This window comes from Morus notabilis, unplaced genomic scaffold (genome assembly GCF_000414095.1).
Source record: "Morus notabilis unplaced genomic scaffold, ASM41409v2 Scaffold41, whole genome shotgun sequence".
Lineage (NCBI taxonomy): Eukaryota > Viridiplantae > Streptophyta > Magnoliopsida > Rosales > Moraceae > Morus > Morus notabilis.
Window position 1 is genome coordinate 274,144 of NW_010357497.1, and position 22,750 is coordinate 296,893.

Consider the following 22,750-nt stretch of genomic DNA (forward strand, 5'->3'; position numbering starts at 1 on the left):
TTTAATTCACTTATAATGATTCCCAATAAGTTTATTCATTTATCGTGATATTAGTATCTATATAGAGAAAAACGATCGTTTCAAAGAAAAAAAAAAAAGCGAACTTACAATAGAACAGTTTCTTTCTTTTTTTTTTTTAGGGGATTTACAACTGTTTCTGTGTGCAAGAAATAGTCAATTTTTTTTTTTAATAAATGACAACAATTATAATAAGACAATTTATTTGTCAGATAAGTAATTAATTTCTTGTTGTTCAAATTTATATGATAAATAATTTTAATTCATCTATTATTTATTTAAAATTGACCTAAACCAGCCATTTACTAAAATCTAATCATTAAATAAAAAATATTCCTTCAAAAAAAGAAAAAAAAGGAGAGAAATAATAGCCTTAGCTTGTAAATTTTCTAATATAATCTATCAATATGAATCCCAAATAAGCAAAAGAGAGAAAAGCCAACATTGGCCGGTGCCTCCCCGTCACCGGATCTCTTGGTGCTTTTGCCTTAAATAACGACTCTCTTGCCCAAACTCTCTCTCTCCCCTACCGTTTCTCTTTCTTTCTTCTTCATAATTCATTCATTCATTCATACAATTACAATTACACACCTTCTGTTTCTCTCTCTAGATTTCCCTCTGAAACTCTCTCTCTCTATCTCTCTCTCTCCGAATTACAAATCTCAAAAGGCTTAAAAAGTTAGAGAGAGAATTGCCCACACAGCACAACACACACATACAGAGCAATAATTCACTTTTCTTTTCCGAGTATCTTCCCCTTCCTTTTCTTTCTTTATTCATTTGCCAGCTCTTCTCCTCTCGTCCTTCCCATACCCATTTCTCTCTCTTTCTCTCTCTTCTTTCTCTCTTCTCCTCCTCCTCCTCATCATCATCATCACCGCACGCAGAGAGAAGATCTGCTTCGGCTACGTCGAATTCTCCTCAACTTCGCGATCATCAACCGAGCTCGATCGGATTCGATCATTTCACTCTGTAAGCAGATCCTTCTTTGATTTCGTTATCGTAATTGAGCTGATCGTTGTCGTAGTATTGAATTATCGGTTTCGTAATTCTTGAGGTTTCGATTGTTGTCGTTTTGTCAATGTGGTTGTGAGGTTTGATCTGATTCGGCTTTTTTTTTTTTGTGTGTGTTTTGATGATTGCTAATTGTTCTGATCGTGTGTATTATTCTTCTGTTTTTTTTTTGTTCGACGTTTGATCTCGCCCTTTCATTTGTTTTGTCTGGTTTTTTGGATTTTTGTAGAGGTTTGAATAGTTAAATTGATGATTTTAAGTACGAGTGATTAAATAAAATAACAAATAAAAAACTGTTGAGATCTATGAAAGACTATGTATATGAACTTTTGAATATATGAGTTGTTTTTCTGTTTTTTTTTTTTCCACAAAGATAGAACCTTTTTTTGGCCTTTTGATCTCGCTACCGCTTCACGATCAGCTCGGAACACCATTATCGTTTTACTACACAAACTCATTAATGGAGATTGGAGTTCTATTTGAGCTGGCTTTTCTTCTGCCAAGATTTTTTCTCTTGGATGACTTTACTGTAATTAGAAATGGAGTTGCTTTGAAAATCTGAATGACTCAACCCTCTCCGCGCTTGTGGAGTTGGTTTTATGAATGTTGTGATTTGGAGAAAGTGCCATTGAGGATATATCTGCTTCGTCTTTGCATTTGCTAAAATGTGAAGGTTCCCAATTTGGTGAACGTGGAATTCTATCTGTAGCATCCACTTTGGAGCTCTGCTACTGGGGAATTTGATAAAAACATGCACACAGAGAAGAGAAAGGTTGTTATCACTGCTCCTCTAGAATAAGAATGACTTTTCAGATTAGTACTCATGTTGTATGAATTGGTTCCAAGTTGGGTATCTGTTGATTAGCAAGGAGTTGGAAAGGGTTGTGCATGACCTGTATGAATGGAAATGCGATTTCACCAATGATCTCAATACCGTAGGCTTCTCTTCAATAATGTTAGAGGATCACCTACGTGTGGGCTCTTGGAAGAATCATTTCATGATTGAAGAACAAAGACTACGAATGTAAGAAGCCTGGTAAATGACCAAGTAACGACTCTCATAATTTGAAGAGTAATACAAAGAAGAGAAGTAGCTCAATTTTATAGAGCACAAGGATGTAACCTTGATTGAGTAGAACGTATGGAAATCTTAAGAATCAAGTTATTCTCAAGGATGGTATCATGTGATTATTTTTTCAAGCAAATACTGCGTTCACATGATAACATAGGAAGAAAGTAACAGAAAAGAAGGGAGAAAGACGACTAACAACATTTATGCTTATGTTGGGGGATCAAACGTAGTGAAGCATTAGTATTTATCAGGGGATGTGTCATTGTGAGAAGAAAGTCTGGGGTAAAGTAAGCAGCCGGCGCCGAATATCAGAGTGTTTTGGGAAATTCTGAGTGGAATAGAAGAAGGAAAGATCTTTCTCTATAGTGAAATCAGTTTCAAGATCTCTTGAGAATTCTGATAGAAGCAGCATTTAGCTACAAGATCTAAAAAGTATACACGGAATGGAAAAGTAGGGGTAATGCAATTTCGATAATGTTGCAAGGTCTAACATGATTGTAAATTGAATAACTTATAAAGCTGACATCTCAAGTGAGTTAAAACATGCAAATCAAAATTTCACATCTAATGGAAAGTCTTCTAACTTATTATAAGTGCAAAATGACTACATTCCAAACACAGTGAAACCAGTATGCCTGCATGCTTATGCGTGAAACACTTGTTTAATTGCGTATGCACATTCTTGCATGAAGATATGCCTTTACAGTAAACAGATGTTTGTATACACTGTCTTCTTTTAACTTCTGCTACTTTTATAGAGATTTAAACTTCAAAGCATCTCTCTAAAATTTCTTCACTCGTGCTTTTCCCTCAATTGAAACAGTAATGATTCCTTTTCTTCATTTCTTGATCTGAACTTAGTGTAAACTGTTGTTCCCATTTTGAGCAACTCTTAACTTTGCATTTTCTTCAAATATTTATGATTACATCTGTATTTTTTCTTGCAGTGAAATCTTGGTGGATTTCCACAGAGCAGAGAACAGACAACTAAAAGGGTCCCTTTTTGTTTTTTTTTTTGGTCGTTGCACTCAGAATATTAATAACAAACAATTTCAAGCAATGTCTAGCTCCACAAAAGCTTTGGATCCCGCATTTCAAGGAGCGGGTCAGAGAGTGTATCCTTTAAAATGAAAATTGACTGGAAACAATACTATAAAACAAATTTACTTTTATTTTGTTTTCTTAAAATTAGAGGAGCAAACTTATTTAATTGACTTCCATCACTGAGTAGGGGAAAGAATGGATTACTTTTCTTTAGCTGGCTATGTGTTTCTGCTAATTTTTTTTCACAAATTAAAATTCCGTCTCCCAGTGTTTGCTTTTCGTGAATGTTAAACTTAACATCTTTTTAGAGGGAGTGAAATTTGGCGGATTGAGGATTTTCAGCCAGTTCCTGTACCAAAGTCTGACTATGGGACATTCTACAGTGGGGATTCGTACATTGTACTACAGGTGTGTGAATGGTCTTTAATGTTGTCTTACCACACAAGACAATGCCACAATGGCGACGAATACATTTTAAGGTCTTTAGTAGTGATGCGTATTTTTGGCTGACTGTTGTTCTCCTGTTTTATCTGAAGCCTATGTTGTAATATCAACTATTTTATTTAAGGTTAACGCTTGCACAGCTATAGAGATTTGCACACTACTTGCTGAAGGTTCTTCTCTAGATGTTTCTGTCCTGCATACCTTTTAAAACAAATTTCAAATTTATGGAGGGAGGAAATATAGGGAAAAAGGGCCCCAAGTAGTGCCCTTGCATTTTATATTACATGTGCTTATCTGATACCTTTTTTTTTTTTTTTTTTTTTTTTCCATTTAATAAGTAATCTGATACCTCTTTTTGCAGACAACACAAGGAAAAGGGGGTGCTTATCTATTCGACATCCACTTCTGGCTTGGAAAAGATACAAGTCAGGTGTGCTTTTGGCTTCTCCCTCTCTCTGATGTTTGTCTATAATGTTCGTATGTGTCATTGATAGCTTAAAGCTTCTTCAAGTTTTTGCAAGTGTAGAGCAGAGTGTAATGGTTTTAGCTTAATTTTTCTTTTTTCTTTTTTCTCTTATATTTTTTACCCGATATGTACCTTCCTGCTGCAGGATGAAGCTGGAACTGCAGCTATCAAAACTGTTGAACTTGATGTGGTTCTTGGCGGACGTGCTGTGCAACATAGGGAAATTCAAGGCCATGAATCTGACAAATTTTTGTCATACTTCAAACCATGTATTATACCGTTGGAGGGAGGTGTTGCATCTGGATTTAAAAAACCTGAGGAAGAAGAATTTGAAACACGGTTATATATCTGCAGAGGAAAAAGAGTAGTCAGAATGAAACAGGTTTGAATTTTGTTGGCATGGGATTTTTAAATTCACTTTGAGATTCTTTCAACATAAACCTATTGGGGGTTCACCGAATATTCCTCTGCTATTTACTTGGTGCAGGTCCCTTTTGCCCGCTCTTCGCTGAACCATGATGATGTATTCATCTTGGACACCAAGAACAAGATTTATCAGTTCAACGGTGCGAATTCCAATATACAGGAAAGGGCCAAGGCTTTGGAAGTAATTCAGTTTTTGAAGGAGAAGTATCATGAGGGAACATGTGATGTTGCCATTGTAGGTGAGTGCATGTACCTAGTTATAGACATTTATACATCCATACATAACAGTTGTTAAAAAAGTTTGTGTTAGCGGATAAGATCTACCTTTAAGGGAGAATTTGAATAAGTCAGATTTTATTTAATTAGTTTGTTATTTCCGATTATGTAGATTAGGGGTTATCAGTTTATAGTTTAAATTCAAATAAAGTAGATTAGTCGGTAGAAATCAATCTACCGAGATCCTAAGAGAAGATGGTAGACTTGGTGGTCGAACCCTAGTCTATTTAAATGTACTTCCATTTGATTAATAAAGTAAGGCAGATTAATTTCACATCTGCGTTCATGGTATCAGAGCCTTGAACTCTGAATATTTCGATGGCAAAAACAGCCATGATGGGGTCTTCACGTGGAGATGATTCCAAATCAGAAAACCCGACAACGGCGTTTCAAGGCAGCGACAATAACTCACTCCAGATTACAGCTCACAAACATAATGGAAAGAATTATCTCCAATGGTCTCAGTCAGTAAAGATTGTGATCTGTCGCAGGGGAAAATTCGAATACATCACTAGTGAAGCTAAAGCTCCAGCACCTACCGACGCTGCATACAAAAAATGGTTTGCCGAAAACTCAATTGTACACGCATGGCTTATCAACTCCATGGAGCCCATGATCAGCCGCCAATATCTCTTCCTTCCGACTGTTAAAGACATATGGGATACTGCAAAAAGTACATATTCTGATCTCAACAACGCCTCACAAGTATTCGAAATTCGCACGAAACTGAAGGAGATGAAACAGGGTACCAAATCTGTTACCCAGTATTTCACTGACTTGCAAGATAGTTGGCAAGAACTAGATCTTTTCCTTGAAGAAGATTCAGTGTGTCCAACTTGCAATGGGAAGCAGAGACAGATTCTTGAAAAAGAACGGGTATTCAAATTTCTCGCTGGATTGAATTGAGATCTAGACGAAGTCAGGGGCCACGTTTTAAGTTGAGCTCTATTCCCAACAACCGAAGAAGCTTTTGCCGAAGTTCGTAGAGAAGAAAATCGCCGGAAAGTCATGTTGTCAGAAGAAGAATCATCTGGTGTATCACCAACAGAAGGCTTGGCTCTGGCAACTAGAAACACTTCACAACCAGCAAGGAACAACAATGATTCTAGGACACCATGTCGAGGAGAACGACTGTGGTGTGACCATTGTAGTCGGCATGGACATACTCGTGACATATGCTGGAAAATTCATGGTAAACCCGCAAATTGGGTTCCCTGAAGACAGAATGAAGGACGTGCATTTCAAACTCAATCAAACCAAGACAAGGGAGCAACAGCAGAAAACCAAAAATCAATTCCGTTTAGCAAAGAACAGATTGAGCAACTCTATCGCCTTCTCAACCAGTCACCAACCTCATCCTCATCAACTCTAAGCCTTGGATCCTGTTCGGTAGCTCAAATCGGTAACTATCACTCATCCTTAAAGTCTACCCTTCACTCTAAGGAACTGTGGATCATTGATTCTGGTGCCTCCGACTACATGACAGGTGTCTCTGATTTTTTTCTTTCTTATACCCCTAGTCATAGTTCTGCTAAAGTAAAAATTGCAGGTGGATCTTTGTCTTCTGTCGTTGGAATAGGTTCAATCAAAGTGATAATAACACTTGAATCGGTTCTTCATGTTCCTACCTTGAAATGCAATTTGATGTCCATAAGTAAACTCACTTGTGATAATAACTGTGCTGCCATTTTTCATTCTTCTACATGTTATTTTCAGGACCTATCATCGGGGAGGATGATTGGCAGTGCTAGAGTTCATGAGGGGCTTTACTACCTTGAGGACATAGAGTATGAGAGTCAACAAGCATTTGCATCTAGTGTTTCATCCATTTCTGTTTCTAGTGATAGGGAAATAATGTTGTGGCATCATAAACTTGGCCACCCTAATTTTTCATATTTGAAACATTTGTTACCATCTTTATTCAAGAATAAAAGTTCTGTTTCTTTCAATTGTGACATATGCTAGTTTGCAAAACACACTCGAGTACCATTTTCTCCTAAACCTTACATACCCTCTAGCCCATTTGCATTAATTCACAGCGATATATGGGGACCATCTAGGATTACTACAATGAATGGAAAAAGATGGTCTGTGACATTTATTGATGATCACACACGGACAATTTGGGTATACTTTCTTCGAGAAAAATCAGAAACCTACCAAGTGTTCCAAAATTTCAATAACATGATTCAAACCCAATTTCAGAAAAAAGTTTGTCCTGAGAACTGACAACGGGAGAGAATACTTTCAATCTATCTTGGGGGAATATTTGCTACAACAAGGAATCATTCACCAAAGTTCATGTGTTGATACCCTGCAACAAAACGGAGTCTCGGAAAGAAAAAATAGGCACTTGTTGGAAGTGGCCCATGCTCTCATGTTTACAATGAATGTTCCCAAATACCTGTGGGGAGATGCCATTTTAACTGCTGCGTTTCTCATCAATCGCCTACCTAGCCGAACCTTAAACTTCCATTCCCCATTGTCCCAGCTTACAAAAAATTATCCACACCTTAAAACCGTAAATAATCTTCCCTTCAAGACATTTGGCTGCACTACCTTTGTCCATATTCATCGTCAACACCAAACCAAACTTGACCCTCGAGCCATAAAAACTATCTTTCTCGGCTATTCTCCTACCCAAAAAGGGTACTGGTGTTACTGTCCTAAGACAAGAAAAATGTTTATCTCCCGTGATGTCACATTCTTTGAAGACGTGCCATATTATTCCGCCACTTCGTTTCAGGGGGAGAATCATGACCAAGCTCATGTGTGGGATTGGGACACCCATATCCGAGACTCCACCTATGCCTGTGACCTCATTACCTGAGACCGAAACAGCTGCAACTCCACCCACCACATCCGAGCTCACCCCATCCGACAACATACTTCCACTTGAGAATATGCCACAACAAACACAAGAAGTACCGGTCCTTGAAACAGGGAGAGAACTCAATTTACCAAATCAACAAGTGCTACGTGTTTACTCTCGGAAGAAACATTCTCAAGGGAACAAGCCTCTCATGAACACCATGCACTGCCTAGAATCCGAACCAATGCTAGGAACTAATTCCTCATTTCCAGGTAATCCTGAAGCCACTTTCGAAACACTAGATATACCAATTGCCCATAGGAAAGGTGTTAGATCATGTACACAACATCCCATTTCCAAATTTGTGTCATATGATAATTTGTCTCCACTATTCCGTGTCTTCACCACAAAGCTGTCTAATGTCAATATTCCCAGATCAATAGAAGAAGCCCTAGCTGTTCCCGATTGGAAAAATGCAGTCCTTGAAGAAATGCAAGCGCTTAAGAAGAATGACACATGGAGTTTGTTTGAACTACCACAAGACAAGAGTGTGGTCGGATGCAAATGGGTATTTACTGTCAAATTCAAGCCGGATGGATCGATTGAAAGGTACAAAGCACGGCTGGTTGCAAAAGGTTTCACACAAACCTATGGAGTGGATTACACTGAGACATTTGCTCCCGTTGCAAAGTTCAACACAATAAGGGTCCTCTTATCTCTAGCAGCAAATTTAGGTTGGCCTTTGTTTCAACTCGATGTGAAGAATGCTTTCTTAAATGGTGAATTGGAGGTAGAAGTATATATGAGTCTACCACCTGGGTTTGAAGAGGATAAGAAAGACAAAATGGCGTGCAAGCTGAAAAAATCACTATATGGACTAAAGCAGTCCCCGCGTGCATGGTTCGATATATTTTCAAAGGTGATTAAAAGCCATGGATACTCACAGGGACAAACTAATCACACGTTTGTCAAGCACTCATCAGATGGAAAAATCACAATCCTGATAGTATATGTAGATGGCATAATACTTACTGGGGACAACTTTGAAGAAATGGAGAAAATTAAAAGATTGATGGCTATGGAGTTTGAGGTTAAAGATCTCGGGACACTGAGATATTTCTTGGGAATGGAAAGTCGCAAGAAGCAAGAGGGGAATCTCCATATCACAAAGAAAGTATACACCAGACTTATTGCAAGAGACTGGTATGCTGGGGTGCAAACCAATAGAGACTCCAATTGAACAAGGAGGCAAGGCAAAATTGATTGATGGAGAGATGGTTGATAGAGAAAGATATCAACGGCTTGTGGGAAAACTAATACACCTCTCGCATACAAAACCAGACATTGCCTTTGCAGTAAGCGTGGTAAGCCAACACATGCAGTTACCGTGCCAAGGACACTTCGAAGCTGTTTATCGAATTTTGAGATACCTCAAGAAGACTCCGGGGAGAGGATTATTTTTTGGTAAAGAAGAAAACAGAAGGGTGGAAATCTTCATTGATGTAGATTGGGCCGGATCTGTCAAAGATAGGAAATCAACAGCCGGATATTGCACACGCCTCTGGGGTAATTTGGTGACTTGGCGTAGTAAAAAGCAGTCCGTAGTAGCAAGGAGCAGTGCTGAAGCGGAATACAGAGCCATGGCTCATGGTATTTGTGAAGCAATTTGGTTGAAACGGTTACTAGAAGAGTTGAAGATCAGGTGTGAGTTTCCTATGCAGGTTTATTGCGATAACAAGGCCACAATCAGCATAGCACACAACTCAGTCCATGATAGAACTAAACATGTGGAGGTTGATAGACACTTTATTATTGAAAAACTAGAGAAGGGAATTATCAGCATTGAGTACATTCCTACAGGCCAACAGGTTGCGGATATACTCACCAAAGGACTTCTTGAACCAACGTTCGAGTACTTAGTAGGCAAGCTTAGGCTCATTGATATCTACGGCCAAGCTTGAGGGGGAGTGTTAGCGGATAAGATCTACCTTTTAGGGAGAATTTGAATAAGTCAAAGAGATTTTATTTAATTAGTTTGTTATTTCCGATTATGTAGATTAGGAGTTATCAGTTTATAGTTTAAATTCAAATAAAGTGGATTAGTTGGTAGAAATCAATCTACCGAGATCCTAGGAGAAGATTCTAGACTTGGTGGTCGAACCCTACTCTATTTAAATGTACTTCCATTTGATTAATAAAGTAAGGCATTGTACTTGCCATACTTTTCATGAAACTTGCTTTTCCAGTCATGGCTTTATCCTAATATATATTACTGTCCAGTTTGCAATTCTTCGTACATTACTTACTTTTTTTGTAATTTGTGTTCACCATGCTAGATGATGGGAAATTGGACACCGAATCAGATTCAGGTGAGTTCTGGGTCCTCTTTGGTGGCTTTGCTCCAATTGGCAAGAAGGTTGTCACAGAAGATGATGTTATTCCGGAGGTCACTCCTGCTAAACTCTACAGGTATTCTCCTGTTCTTTTATTTTGTTAAGTAGAGGTTTCTTTTAGTACAAGGTGAAAAAAAAAAGTACCGAGCTATGTGTTTCTTTTCATGGTAAAATATTTAATATAGGCGTGTCTTTGGCGATGATGCTATAATTTTATTGACATTACTAGTGGTAGATATATATTTTTTTTTTAGTTTTTAGTTCTTAGTTTTTTATGCTAAGTATTTTTATTTTTATTTTTATTTTTTAAAGCATATGTTCTCAAGAACTATGTCACTTATATTCTGCATGCTAATTGTTTACGAGAAATTTGATTAAGAGGGTGAAATCAATAATTGAGAGTGAAATATTTGAGGTTGGACCGGAGTGCTTTTAAATCAACATTTTTGTACACCCTTAGCGGATTCGGTGAGAGAAGGCAGGACTGAGAATAGAACCGTGCTTTTTGAACCCTGTTTTACTCAAAATTGCTGAACCCTGTTTTTTTTATCAGCGTTGGCGAACCTTGCCTTCTTAGCAACGTTGCTCAACCTCACACTTTTGCCCAAACCTGATTTTTAAACAGGTTGGCCGACCTCATTTTTAGCAAGGTTGCTTAACCTTCAGCCTATAATCAGCCGAGCAGATGGAAGTCTACAACCACAATTCCAAGACACTGTACACCAGAATCCTAATACAATAGTCGATTCTAAGCTATTACCAGTAACAAAATCTCTAAAAACAAAATCATTTATCTGCCTCACACTAGAATTTTTAGAATATCCATATCATCCTGACCATTCTTGACTGTCATGCTTATTGCTGGAACTAGTGGTTGGATTTGTCCATGTTCAAATATTATCCCAATCTGCTATTGTTACTAATCAAGCTGTAAATTACTGTTATTGGGCAGCAATTCAGATTTATTGTTGTTCTGTTATGCAATCTTTTACATTAATATGCCTCATAAGTTAAATGTTCCCAACGAACCAACCCGCAACACTAATTAATGTCTCCTAATCTGTAAAACAACCAACTCAGTATCCTAATTTGCTTCAACTAATTTTGTAGCATAACTGATGGTGAAGTGAAGATTGTGGAGGGTGAACTATCAAAATCCTTGTTGGAAAACAATAAATGTTATTTACTGGACTGTGGTGCTGAGATATTTGTTTGGATTGGTCGAGTAACACAGCTCGAGGAGAGAAAAGCTGCCATCCAAACAGCTGAGGTAGTAATCTAGCAATTATTTCTTAATGTTGATGAAAGTATGGTTATTAACACCAACATTTTATCATAGGAATTTGTTGCAAGTCAAAATAGGCCGAAAGCAACACGTATAACCCGGCTTATTCAAGGCTATGAGACTCATGCATTCAAGTCCAACTTTGATTCTTGGCCATCAGGATCTGCAGCTCCTGGTGCTGAGGAAGGACGAGGAAAGGTCGCAGGTAATGGTCACCTTCGTCAGTTCTATGGACTAGACATCTAGCTAGCTTTATTAATCACTCTCTGTTTTGTTAGCTTTGCTGAAACAACAAGGTGTTGGTGTCAAGGGCATGACAAAAAGTGCTCCTGTAAATGAGGAAGTCCCACCCTTGCTTGAAGGAGGTGGAAAGCTGGAGGTATGGCCAATACTTTTCCAACATTGCCTGCCGAAATTTTCAGAATAATAAGGCTGCTAAAATCATACCTTATGGAATATTTAATTTTATGCAGGTATGGCGCATCAATGGCAATGCCAAAACTCCAGTGCCCAAAGAAGATATTGGTAAATTTTATAGTGGAGATTGCTACATCATTCTTTATACCTACCACTCAGGTGATAGGAAAGAAGATTACTTTTTATGCTGTTGGTTTGGAAAGGATAGCATTGAGGTAATTTAAAATGTATTTTGAGTACAAAATAGCTAGTAAGCTTTTATGATTTTGTCGCATAACTCTTGTGTATATAGAAAGAAATACATGTAGCATAACTTTTGTGTATATAGAAAGAAATACATGTATTTCTAGCATCGTATAGGGTAATACTTCAACACAGAGCGAAGACAATTGACATAGAAGTGGCTAATGACCTGATTTGGCATATGATTTTAAAAGAATGTTAGATATGTTGTGAAATGAAACCTGACTTGTAATTTTAATTGACTTGTAGTTCTACATATGCTGTAGAAATAAAATGCAACTTTTTATCTTAGTGTTTATAGTTTTCCATTTCCCAAATTACATTTGGTATGACTCACCGTTTTGGTATTTTTGAGTTATATGTGGGTATAATCAAGTGGAAATCTCAGAAAAAGATCTAGAAAAAAGAAAAAAGCATTGAAACAGGCTGTTATCATCCATCCATTTAAAAATAAATTTTCAAATAACCAACCAAATACATGTTCCTTATTTTTCACATTTTAAATACAAAAACCTGTTGTTGAAAATCCAACCAGTTAGGTGGTTGGTTTTTTTTTTTTTTTTTTTTCTTGCTGAAATTTGAATTTTATATTTCCTTGAATGAGTTTCATTTTTCTTTTATTGATACAAAGAATTTGGATTTTATATTGCTGTTGTGTATTATCGTCTTTTCTTAAATTTTGTAGCATTCCTCATCCTTTCTTTTGGCTTTTTATCTTCTTTTTACTGGGCATGTGAGTCAATTTTCAGTCAACTCATGGTCCCTGGTTACCATTTCTGCTTACCCTATTCAAAACACAATTGCAAAAAAACATAACTTCAATCTGTTTGTATTATGATGCTTGCTCGAAGGAAAAATGCTCCCATTTCTGCCTTCCACCCTTGCTCACTTTTGGTTTGTTGAAGCTTTCACGCGCCTATAGTTAGCGTTTTGATAGATAATGTCTAAATTTTACACAATGCAGGAGGACAAGAAGATGGCTTCTCGTTTGGCTAACACCATGTCCAACTCACTGAAGGGGAGACCTGTTCAGGTATCTATCTTCTATCAAGTTGGGAAATGTACATTTAAGGACTGGCATATAACAGAGCTTGTTGCAGGGTCGCATATTTCAAGATAAAGAGCCACCTCAGTTTATTGCTCTTTTCCAGCCTATGGTGGTCCTGAAGGTATTCTGCTTAAGCTCGTCTTATTAACACTAAAGATTTTTATTTATATTTTCTCTTAACAAAAGGGGTAAAAAGGGCATTTATTTGAAGTTTGTGATTAATATTTATCTCATTATTTGATTTATTTTTACTTCAGGGTGGCTTGAGTTCAGGTTATAAAAAATTTATAGCAGAGAAAGGCTTGGCAGATGAAACTTACACAGCAGATGGTGTGGCCCTAATCAGGATTTCTGGAACTTCTGTTCACAACAACAAAGCACTTCAAGTTGAGGCGGTATGTGCTCTTTTGAATCGAATTGTTATGATGCAGTTGTACTTGTGTGGTGATCTGGACTCAAAATTCTCAAAACCTCCTTTGGCTAAGACCCTGTCTGCAGATGTGCAATGACCTGAGTGTACTCCATTTAACCTGTCACTTCCAGACTTCCTAGATTGCCCGGCCTTTATTTTATTTTTCTTATGTGGGTTATAAAGAGAAGAAATAATAACCTCTAGCATTTATCAATAGTGGATTGCATTTCAAGAGCAGATCCACATTTGTACTTTTAGGATAACTCACACTCTAACATGGATCTTATCTATAACACAAACTCTCTTTCCTATGTTTTTGCTGAAAAATCGTCGTCTTAAATAAAGTCAAAATTTAACTCCATGCGGAAGAGAAATAATAGCCCTACCCTTCTGTTTTACAGACAAGTTTCTGGTTCTACTGCTCATTAGTTTCTCAAACTTTGTAGACATTATTACCTATCCCCTGCATGTAGCTTTTTTCTCACCCTAGTGAGCTATCTTACATATTGCTATACTGGCGCTTAATGTCATTCTTGTTTAGGCGGCAACATCATTGAACTCTGCTGAGTGTTTCCTTCTACAATCTGGCTCTTCGGTTTTCACTTGGCATGGAAACCAATGCACGTTTGAACAGCAACAGTGGGCTGCAAAAGTTGCAGAGTTTTTGAAGGTATGCTGTTTGCAGAAAGTTATACCTTTCCTGGATCGTTTTGTATATGATGTCTTGGAAGTTACAGTATATGCTTTGTCCTAAGTAGGACCAAGTTCACTTGAAAAAACATATTATTATTTTGATTTTTTTCTTATTCTTTTTCTATTTTCTTTTTGTTTTTTTTAATTAAAAAAAAAAAATTTAATTTTCAGCTGCACTAACCATTTTATCAAAGGGGAAAGACTGGTCTGTAAATCATACCATGGTATATAAGGCCTTTTAACAGACACATACATTCTTTCCTATGTAGTAGAAGTATGGCATGACTGGTATAAAGAATTGAGCAGACATCTGTTGGATTGGATTTGAACGTTCAATTAGCCTTTTTAATGTTAGGTTTTATTGTTCTCCGACTTTAACACAAGCGTTAGTTTCTTATGTTGCCTCATATACTGCTATTATAATTAATTTAGTCCTTGTGTTGCTACTAATTCAGCCTGGAGTTTCTCTGAAACATGCTAAAGAAGGAACTGAGAGCTCATCCTTCTGGTTTGCTCTTGGAGGGAAACAAAACTACACCAGTAAAAAGGCTGCTACAGAAGTAGTCAGAGATCCCCATTTGTTCACATTCTCATTGAATAAAGGTAGCAATTCTTTTTTTATTTGTCTGAAGAGTAATACTTTATTCTGTTGAATGTTCTTCATCGTCAAGATAAGGGCATGTGCTGATATCTGAGCCTTTAAGCTTTTAATAAAGCTGATTGCATGTTCTAACTCTCTTGTTTTCATCATTTGACTTGCCATATGGATCGCCCAGGAAAGTTTCAGGTGAGTTGGGATACGAGAAAAGTGAAACATCATTATATTTTGATTTAACGTGTGTCCTAGTGGCTTATAATTATAAATTCTGTATTCAATTGGCAGGTGGAGGAAGTGTACAACTTCTCTCAAGATGATTTGTTGACAGAGGATATATTGATTCTCGACACGCATGCTGAAGTATTTGTCTGGGTGGGTCAATGTGTAGATTCTAAAGAAAAGCAAAGTGCTTTCGAAATTGGGGAGGTAGTTATCGTTCTTTTAAACTTCTTTTTTCGATGTTTCCTGTTTTGAAGAACTTAATACATGGATAATCTTTTTGCAGAAATACATAGAGTTGGCTGCATCTCTGGAGGGATTGTCTCCTTCTGTACCGCTGTACAAAGCTTCCGAAGGAAATGAACCTTGCTTCTTCACAACATACTTTTCATGGGATAATACAAAAGCCGCTGTATGTGCTAAAACTGCATTGCATATTGATTATCATTTTTTTTTTTGTAAAAAAAAAACGAGAACAAAATTTAAAAAATGAAGAAAAACTTACTGATTATCGTTATTTTTTCAGTTATATTATCGTTACTAGTTTTTTAGTTTATAATTAAGGGAAAATGTTATATCTTGGCAGGAAACTTACTAGATTAATATCATGCTATCTTTATGCAATAGACATTTTCTTATTTTATTTTATTTTTAAAGCAGCAAGATGTTTTAATTTTCTCTTACAATTAATAAATTGGGGCCAAGTTTCATTCTCCCTTTTAAATAGCACTTAACAAATGTACTTGAATTGCAGATTCAAGGAAACTCGTTCCAAAAGAAGGTCTCAATACTCTTTGGCTTTGGGAGTGGTGTGGAGGTAAGCAATCCATTTATATTTTTCTTAATGTAATGAAAGAAGCTTGGTGAGTAAGTTGAGCAGAAACCATGAAGCATGATTATTAAGACCAGCACGGCAGGATAACCAATTAAAAGAAACCGAATGAAAAAATCAGCTCACAAATTTGCTTTTTTGGAAAATTATGCAATGATAGCTTGTTTGTGTTTATAGCCCAGTAGGGGAGTCCTGTTACGAGTCAATTGGAAGGATCATGTTTTGCCTTTAAAGATAGTTCAAAAAGGCTTTAACCACGGGATTAGACAGTTAGGATCTACTTCTAAGTAAGAACAATAATAATGATGTTTATTTGTGCGCGCTGAAGCACCTAGTCTACAAGGACATCTACTGATCATCAAATCAGCCTTTTCGGCTATTTACATAACTGACATTCCATTTCATTGCTGAGCCAGGACAAATCTAATGGAAATCAAGGAGGTGGGCCAACACAAAGGGCTTCAGCTTTAGCTGCCCTATCTTCTGCATTTAATCCATCATCTGGAAAGTCACCCACGGTAACTAAATTGCTCGTCCCAGTATTCATGTTATCAACAAGTCTGACACGAGGAGTCTTCTGTTTTTTATTAATATTTTATTATTTAAGAATAAAAAGAAAAGGAAATGTGAGAAGTAGCGGTAACTTTTTCAATAATTTTATCACTTGTTTTCCCCCACGGACACCTGAAATAACCCACTCCATCCTTGATTATTGCTGGGGAACTTGGTGACTTCTTACACGTTGCAATGTTGCAACGGAGAAGCTGCTTTTCAGCACACTTGGGTCTTTGCATGGAATTTACAAAAACAAAGCATGTAGTTTCTATTTGCTTTCTGTATGCCCTTTCCATCTATATTATTTCTTGTTATAATTGCAATAGATCTTTCTTTCTCATACAAACTTTTTGTTGATTGATAACAACAATGGTTCTGCATTCCAAGTTCTAACTCGGAATTATTATTTGAGAGATGAATGATTTTATTTTATTTTTATTTTCATTGGTGCGAGTTTGCATTTTCTGTACTTTTACTGATCGTGGTAACATAGATGATATTGGTACGTCACATTCACTAATTTAATGCGTGTGCTATCACCAGAGTCAGGATAGATCCAATGGCTCGGGACAAGGACCAAGGCAAAGAGCTGAAGCTTTAGCTGCTTTATCATCTGCGTTTAGTTCATCCTCGGGACCCAAATCTTCCACTCCCAGGCCTTCTAGTTCTGGTCAAGGCTCACAAAGAGCTGCAGCAGTTGCTGCTCTTTCTCAAGTTCTTACTGCTGAAAAGAAAACGAAATCAACTGATGGCTCTCCAACTAGAAGTCCTCCATCAGAAAGTAGCCACCCTGGTGAGAAAGCCTATTATCTCCTGTATGAGATGATGCATGTCGTGCTATAAAATGTAACTAAATGTGATTTTCTTTTATCTTAACTAACTAGTAGATGACAAGATGTGAAATCAATCTTCAGGGTGAAAATGTTTATCCTTCACGTTCTCTCTATTGTCTTTTATTTTTCCTGATAACAACAATGGTTATTTTTCCTGTTGAATGAATGATGGGATCTTTCTATTCCATTTTGAAAGGACAAAAAGTGCTAGAGTTTGCCACATCTCCTTGAATTCACATTTCAACTGTTTTTTTTTTTTGTCATCTATCCTGTATGTCCTTTTTGTTACGTGAAATGGGTCTGATTGGACATTACTACTACTAATCTTGATCCTGGAATTGCGACATTAACACCAACCAAGAATCGCTTATTTCTGAACTAGTTGGTGACCTTTTTGTCCTCTCGAATCTGAAATTATTGAACCTGACACGTTTCCGTGCTTTCAGAGGAAGAGAAAAGTGAAAGTGCCAATTCCGAAACAGAGGGCTCTCAGGATGTTGCGGAAGTCAAGGAGGTGGAGGAAGTTGTGACAGGTTCTGAGAACAATTCCCCAAATCAAGAGACAGTGCAGGATGAGAACGACAGTGAAGGTAGTCTAAGTACATTCAGTTATGATCAACTGAAGGCTAAATCTGACAATCCGGTTACTGGAATTGATTTCAAGCGAAGAGAGGTTGGTTCTATAGCAAACGCTCTCACTTCATATATATCACTTCTGTTGGTGCTAAAATCTTCTGCCAATTTGTTTCTCAGGCCTATCTTTCAGATGAAGAGTTCCAAACCGTATTCGGAATTACAAAGGAAGCCTTCTATAAATTGCCAAAGTGGAAGCAAGACATGCAGAAGAAGAAATTTGATCTGTTTTGAGGCTGAATCCGCTTGATTTGAGTGCGCGTTCCTTCTGCTCCTTTTGCATCCTAACTTACTGTTCTTCATTCATTTTGATCGGAAACTTATTATTTGGGTAATTGTGGTTTTTATTGGTACGCAATGCCTTGATATCCATGTTTAGCATTGTTTATATTTTCCCTTTTGATGAACATGGTACTTCGGTTAGATTTGGTATTGATTGTGCTGCCGCTCGAGAGTGATTTCGATTTCGATTTCATTTTAGTTTTCTCCTTTTGTAAGTGCTGCTACCCCTTGTAAGGATTACAGATGGTAGCTCTAAAGGCAGCACGCAGGTCAAATTCTTTCATTTGGTCACTATGTCTTTCATATTGTGGTTATTTGACTGTTTTTTAATCTCTTTATTATTGTTATTTTTTTTCTTTTTGAAGAAGGGGGTGTATATGTATCAAATCTGTACTTGTTTCAAATACAGGGAATGAGAAACTGTTTGCTGTTTTTTGTATTTACAAGTATTGGTTGCTACATATTTGTAGAACATGCAATCCTATGGTTTATAAGTTTCTGCTTTGTGTACGTTATTTTCTCCCTATTTGTGGCATATTCGTGAACATGCAATCCTTTTCTTAAAAAAAAAAAAAAAATCGGCTCTTTTCATTATGTCCTTGAATTTTCAGTAATTTAACACATACTCGTAACATTACATTATGATTATGTAAGAATGAAACAATTTACAAAACGATGGAATTTTATCAAAAGTTGTTGGTCTAGAAGTGAGAATTTTCGGTAGGGTGTTGGCAATCCAGTGTAATAATAAATCTTGCAGTAAAACATTTTCGGACTACTACCTACGTTATACCAAAATATATTGTGCTTGCAACCGTAGCCTAACGGTATTTTGTATGCATACTTCTACTGTTGAGAATACATGCAAATATTTTTCATTTAACGTCTAATGAAAGTTACTTTCCTTTTCTGAAAAAAGATTAAAAAAAAAAAGATGCATTCATATTTTTTACTGAAATATTTTCATGCCTAGTGTTTTCCTATTAGGTATTTTCTATTATATGTAATATTTTTCGATAGTACAAGTTTATTAATGTTAGATTAGAATAATTTCAACCTCACGTATTTAATGTGAGTTGCTCTCTTTTCAATTGAATTCTTTCTTTTTCATTTTCTTTTCTTTTAACCTTTTTGTACCCTATATTTTAGAGTTATTCAAATAATATACATTGATTTTGAATTGTTACAAAAATATACCATCGGCTTGTATTTAATAGGCACAATGTATAACTTCTAGCTTCTCTGGTTATCACACTAATTTGACTAAAAAACTGACATTAATACACATGAAAAGTATATTACTAATAATAATAATAATAATAATAATAATAATAATAATAATAATAATAATAAAATAAATAATTTCAATAATTTTAGGGGAAGAAAAACACTCGTTTTGTTTTTGTTTTTAAATTTTTCAAGAGAATATATATATATATATATATTTGTCTATTAAATATAATTCGATGGTGTGTACTTTTGTAACAATTTAAAACTCAGAGTATACTTTCTGAATAATTATAAAATACATGGAAAAAGTCAACAAAAAAGGAAAATATCCAAACATCCTTGTGTTTTATCAAAATACCGCTTTTAACCTTCTTATTATATAAATGTGTAAAACGCCCTATGTGTTTGTAAAATCAGTCACAAAATACCTTGTAAACCAATTAAATTCTAAAAAATATCATGATTACCCTTCTCAATTTATATTAATTAAAAGTTATATTAAATATGACTTACCCAAAAATCAAATAAAACAATTTTAAATTCTTCAAATAAGTATTTCAATCAAACAAACATTTCAATTATTTTGAGAACTTTTTATTTTTTAAGATTTATTTTATTTAGTATTTTGATTTAATAATGTTTGCAATGTATTTAATATAGGTTGGAAAGAGTAATCTTGATATATATGTTAAAAAATATAATTGCCACGATGGGTATTTTGAGAGTAATTTTATACACACAATGGATGTCTTTGGATATTTGCACAATAAGAGGGCAAAAGTAGTATTTAGCCGAAACACAATGAGGGTTTTAGTATTTTCGTAAGAAAAACCCTTTTAAATTTAATGGGAGATTGGCAACTCAACTAGGTTTATGTTGATTACGTTGCGTTAATTTTGCCTAATTATACGATAGTTTTACCTTTTGTTCAACCATATAATAATGTTGATCCTCTTCTCTTTTTCTTTTACTCATTTTCTTTATTTTTGCCTTTTTTTTTTTTCCTTTTCAATTTTTCTTTCCTCGATAATCTATATGTTTGGTACAAAACCCATCATCTCATAGAAAGTGATCTTTATTAATTAGGGCCCTCCTCATTTTATACAAAATTCCTTTATACAAATCTCTTTGTTCACCAAGTATAGAGACCCACATACGGAGCATCTCCAACCATAAAACTAACAACTTATCCAAAAGCACCTACCACTTAAATGATTATTAGCATACCCTTATCATTATCCAACTTTTTGATTAATATAATTGAGGTCCTTTATTCAACCTTTATACATTGTTTAGGGAACACAGCTTGACCTCTTTTGTTTGATTGCTTATTTTTCTAACTTTGAGTCCCTTTTTTCTTTTTTCTATTTAATCTTTTGGGAATACAAAAAAGATTATATTAGGGAGAAAGTAGGCAATGGAAATGTTAACAAAGATTGATTTTCCATATTATATTCTCATCTGGCCCAATAGGAAATTTTATATAAATTCGCATTCTTTTCCATTGGATTTTCTATTCCTAATGACTTCTATATGAGTTGGAAAGAAGTATTAATCATGTCATGGTTGCAAACCCCTAAAGAACAACCAAGGAAATGAGTGTTCTTTGGTCTTTCTTTTCCAAATTTCTATCCTTTTGGGAGTTATAAGATGAGATATGTGTATCAATTTGCACCGCAAATTAATTAAGGTTCCCATTTTGAACTACATCTGTTTGTTTCTTAATGGTATTTTTACTCAGCCTATTGAAGAAGAGTTTCACATTTCTTTTCATGCATGTCTATAATTTCAGAGTTCGGGATAATAAATAATGAAAAAAGAAAAATAAAGTATTCATTATTTGGTGGAATTGGAATTCCACAGATCTTGGTCTTGCAAGACATATTAAAAGATCATATTAAGAGATCCTCCACCATAACACTTTAAGCAAATTTAAATGAGTCAATGACATAAGCTCCACAAATAAATACACTAGTGTCTTCACATGCTAGAAAAGAAATCCTAACACCTAAATTCATAAGCCATCCGTGGGAATATATGCCTTTAAGCTTAAGAAATAGAACCATATCCTTTGGAAAATGACCCTCATATATGCTCGTGATCTAGCAAAAAGTCCCCCATCAAGATAGATAGTGCAAAAAATAATTGTGAAGTAGCATCTTCTTTTTTCTTTCTTTAATATTCTAGAATATGAATCCTTTATGTAAATAAAAAAAAAAAAATGTTAAAGATACCAATTCTAATCTTAATTTTTGTATACCAACATATGTGATATTAATTGTCATATTTTTACTGATAGATGTAATCTTTTATTATTTATGGGCATGACAATTCTTTTTTATCTAATACTAAAATAATTACAACTCATATATAATATCAATTGATACAAAATTTTAGAAACGGAGTTTGTATTCTTCACATTATTTAATAGAAATATTTCTTAAATAATTGAAGTAGAAGAATTAGATAAGGAATTCAGCTTCCATATTAACAAGTGAACTGTTAAATGGGTGGTACAATATCGTTATGTTTATATTTAAACAATGTGAAATTCAAATATTTTACTGTTATAGATTGATTCTTCTTAGTTTTGAGATTATCTATTTGGTTTTCTCTTTATTTTTCTTACTATTATGTATAATAACATCATCCTTCTATTTTCTTATTTTTTGTTGTTGACAATTATGAATTCAACGAATATGTTTATATATGCTAGTTCTTTATTCGTACATTTTCCTTCTACAAGTAAGATTTTAGGGCCCCAACGTACGTTTCTCTTTCTTCCTTTTTTTTTTTTTTAAAGGAAATCGTGACACCGACACTAGAATAAAGTATATAAAGATTTTTTAGTATGTTTGGCATACCGGTAGGTCATATTTTTTTATCCGTTGAATCTATGTATTTTTTAACTTTTACGTGATTTTATGCAGATCTAACGGACAGAAAACTTGACCTACCGATATATTAGCATACCAAAAAAGGTCCTTAAAGCATATTGGTAAAATGTTTTTTTTTTAATTCATTACTCAATATAGAGCTATTAAAGAGTTAAAATATAAGACAATGCCAAAATCAAAGAAACGGTTTCATTTATATGATTAGTTAATACAAATGCACTCTCTATCACAAAATAGAGAGGACTCCTCCACAAAGTGGCACAAGAACAAAGTTCGGCCACGTAAAAACGACTCAAGATGAGTCACATCCTAATAAGTTTTCATGTTTTTTTGTAAAAATTATGAATTCAACGAATATGTTTATATATGCTAGTTCTTTATTCGTACATTTTCCTTCTACAAGTAAGATTTTAGGGCCCCAACGTACGTTTCTCTTTCTTCCTTTTTTTTTTTTTTAAAGGAAATCGTGACACCGACACTAGAATAAAGTATATAAAGATTTTTTAGTATGTTTGGCATACCGGTAGGTCATATTTTTTTATCCGTTGAATCTATGTATTTTTTAACTTTTACGTGATTTTATGCAGATCTAACGGACAGAAAACTTG

At 35.3% G+C, this 22,750-nt stretch overlaps 1 protein-coding gene across 1 annotated transcript; it reads left to right on the plus strand.

Annotated features, from left to right (window-relative positions):
- The first annotated feature begins 460 nt into the window (after positions 1 to 460).
- LOC21392681 (villin-3) lies at positions 461 to 18,461 on the plus strand. Its single transcript, XM_010090110.2, has 24 exons — positions 461 to 990; positions 3,052 to 3,219; positions 3,457 to 3,556; positions 3,954 to 4,022; positions 4,204 to 4,440; positions 4,546 to 4,723; positions 9,909 to 10,041; positions 11,076 to 11,235; positions 11,305 to 11,455; positions 11,529 to 11,629; positions 11,724 to 11,882; positions 12,875 to 12,943; positions 13,011 to 13,079; positions 13,216 to 13,353; positions 13,912 to 14,040; positions 14,519 to 14,666; positions 14,840 to 14,850; positions 14,947 to 15,087; positions 15,167 to 15,292; positions 15,635 to 15,697; positions 16,129 to 16,230; positions 16,811 to 17,060; positions 17,547 to 17,773; positions 17,854 to 18,461. The coding sequence occupies exons 2-24, from the start codon at positions 3,164 to 3,166 to the stop codon at positions 17,965 to 17,967; spliced, it is 2,931 nt and encodes a 976-aa protein (XP_010088412.2). The 5' UTR covers positions 461 to 990; positions 3,052 to 3,163; the 3' UTR covers positions 17,968 to 18,461.
- The last annotated feature ends 4,289 nt before the right edge of the window (positions 18,462 to 22,750 follow it).

Coding starts and splice junctions, on each gene's coding strand:
- LOC21392681 (XM_010090110.2), top strand. CDS start 3,164: ATGTCTAGCTCCACAAAAGCTTTGGATCCCGCATTTCAAGGAGCGGGT. Junction 11,236..11,304: donor CTGCCATCCAAACAGCTGAG/GTAGTAATCTAG, acceptor ATTTTATCATAG/GAATTTGTTGCAAGTCAAAA. Junction 15,088..15,166: donor GTGCTTTCGAAATTGGGGAG/GTAGTTATCGTT, acceptor ATCTTTTTGCAG/AAATACATAGAGTTGGCTGC.